The 800-nt window shown below is 50.2% G+C and overlaps 1 protein-coding gene across 1 annotated transcript in view; it reads right to left on the minus strand.

Annotated features, from left to right (window-relative positions):
• LOC113609331 (double homeobox protein 4-like protein 4) overlaps positions 1–145 on the minus strand; it is a 4521-nt gene extending 4376 nt beyond the window's left edge. The window contains exon 1 of the mRNA XM_027086472.1: positions 4–145. Within this exon, the coding sequence (XP_026942273.1) occupies positions 4–145 (142 nt within the window). The remainder of the gene's footprint in view (positions 1–3) is intronic.
• Positions 146–800: the final 655 nt, after the last annotated feature.

An 800-nucleotide genomic window follows, 5' to 3' on the forward strand; every position in this document is an offset into this window, starting at 1 on the left:
CACACAAGCACAGGTCCACACTGCTGTTCGGCCTCAGGGAATGAGGTAGCATGCACAATGTTTCACTGTTGAAGACAAGGACACATATTCTGAAGAAGGGGAGCGGGTACATAAGAGCCTCCTGACCTAGAAGTGATGGAGGCATGTAGTCCCTGAGTAGTAACTGTCAATGAGTAGTTCCCAGGCAGCATGAGAAGAGTGGTTTTCATGGGGGCACTTGCTAATGGATACGATTGCATGTTATGAGACAGTACTGCCTGTGGGGACATAAGAGAGGCAGGGAGACATGAATCGGGCATGGACTATGGGAAACGGGAGGCAAAGAGACCAAATGAGGGAAAGGAGATTGAGCCTGAGAGCCTGGGACAGAGACAGAGCGAGGGGAAGGCAGGCAGGCAGTCACTTGGGCAGCCGGGGGGGTCTCAACAGAGACAGACGTCAACAGGTAGATGTGGAGAATCGTAGACAGAGACCAAAAGACCCACAGAGAAAATGGTAGTTTTGATGAGAACGGCTGGGGCGGGGGAGAGAGACAGAGAGAGTTAGCTATCCATCCCATTCTGACTGTGGGAAAGCAAGCATTGTCTCCTCCTGTGTCACAAGTCATTACTCTGGACACCAGTAAGGTGACTCAAAGAGGAAGGATTATTTTCACGGACACAGATTGTGTATTCTGGAATCTGGTGCACTTCTTCAGAGGTAAAAGCCGGAGTCTACATTCTACATGCTAGTGAGACTTCAGTCCCTTTGAATCGTAAATATTTCCACTGGGGGCAGACGGGCCATACTGGGTCTCCATC

This window comes from Aethalodelphis obliquidens, unplaced genomic scaffold, assembly GCF_003676395.1.
Source record: "Aethalodelphis obliquidens isolate GAN/ISIS:26980383/991018 unplaced genomic scaffold, ASM367639v1 scaffold56, whole genome shotgun sequence".
Classification (NCBI taxonomy): Eukaryota; Metazoa; Chordata; class Mammalia; order Artiodactyla; family Delphinidae; genus Aethalodelphis; species Aethalodelphis obliquidens.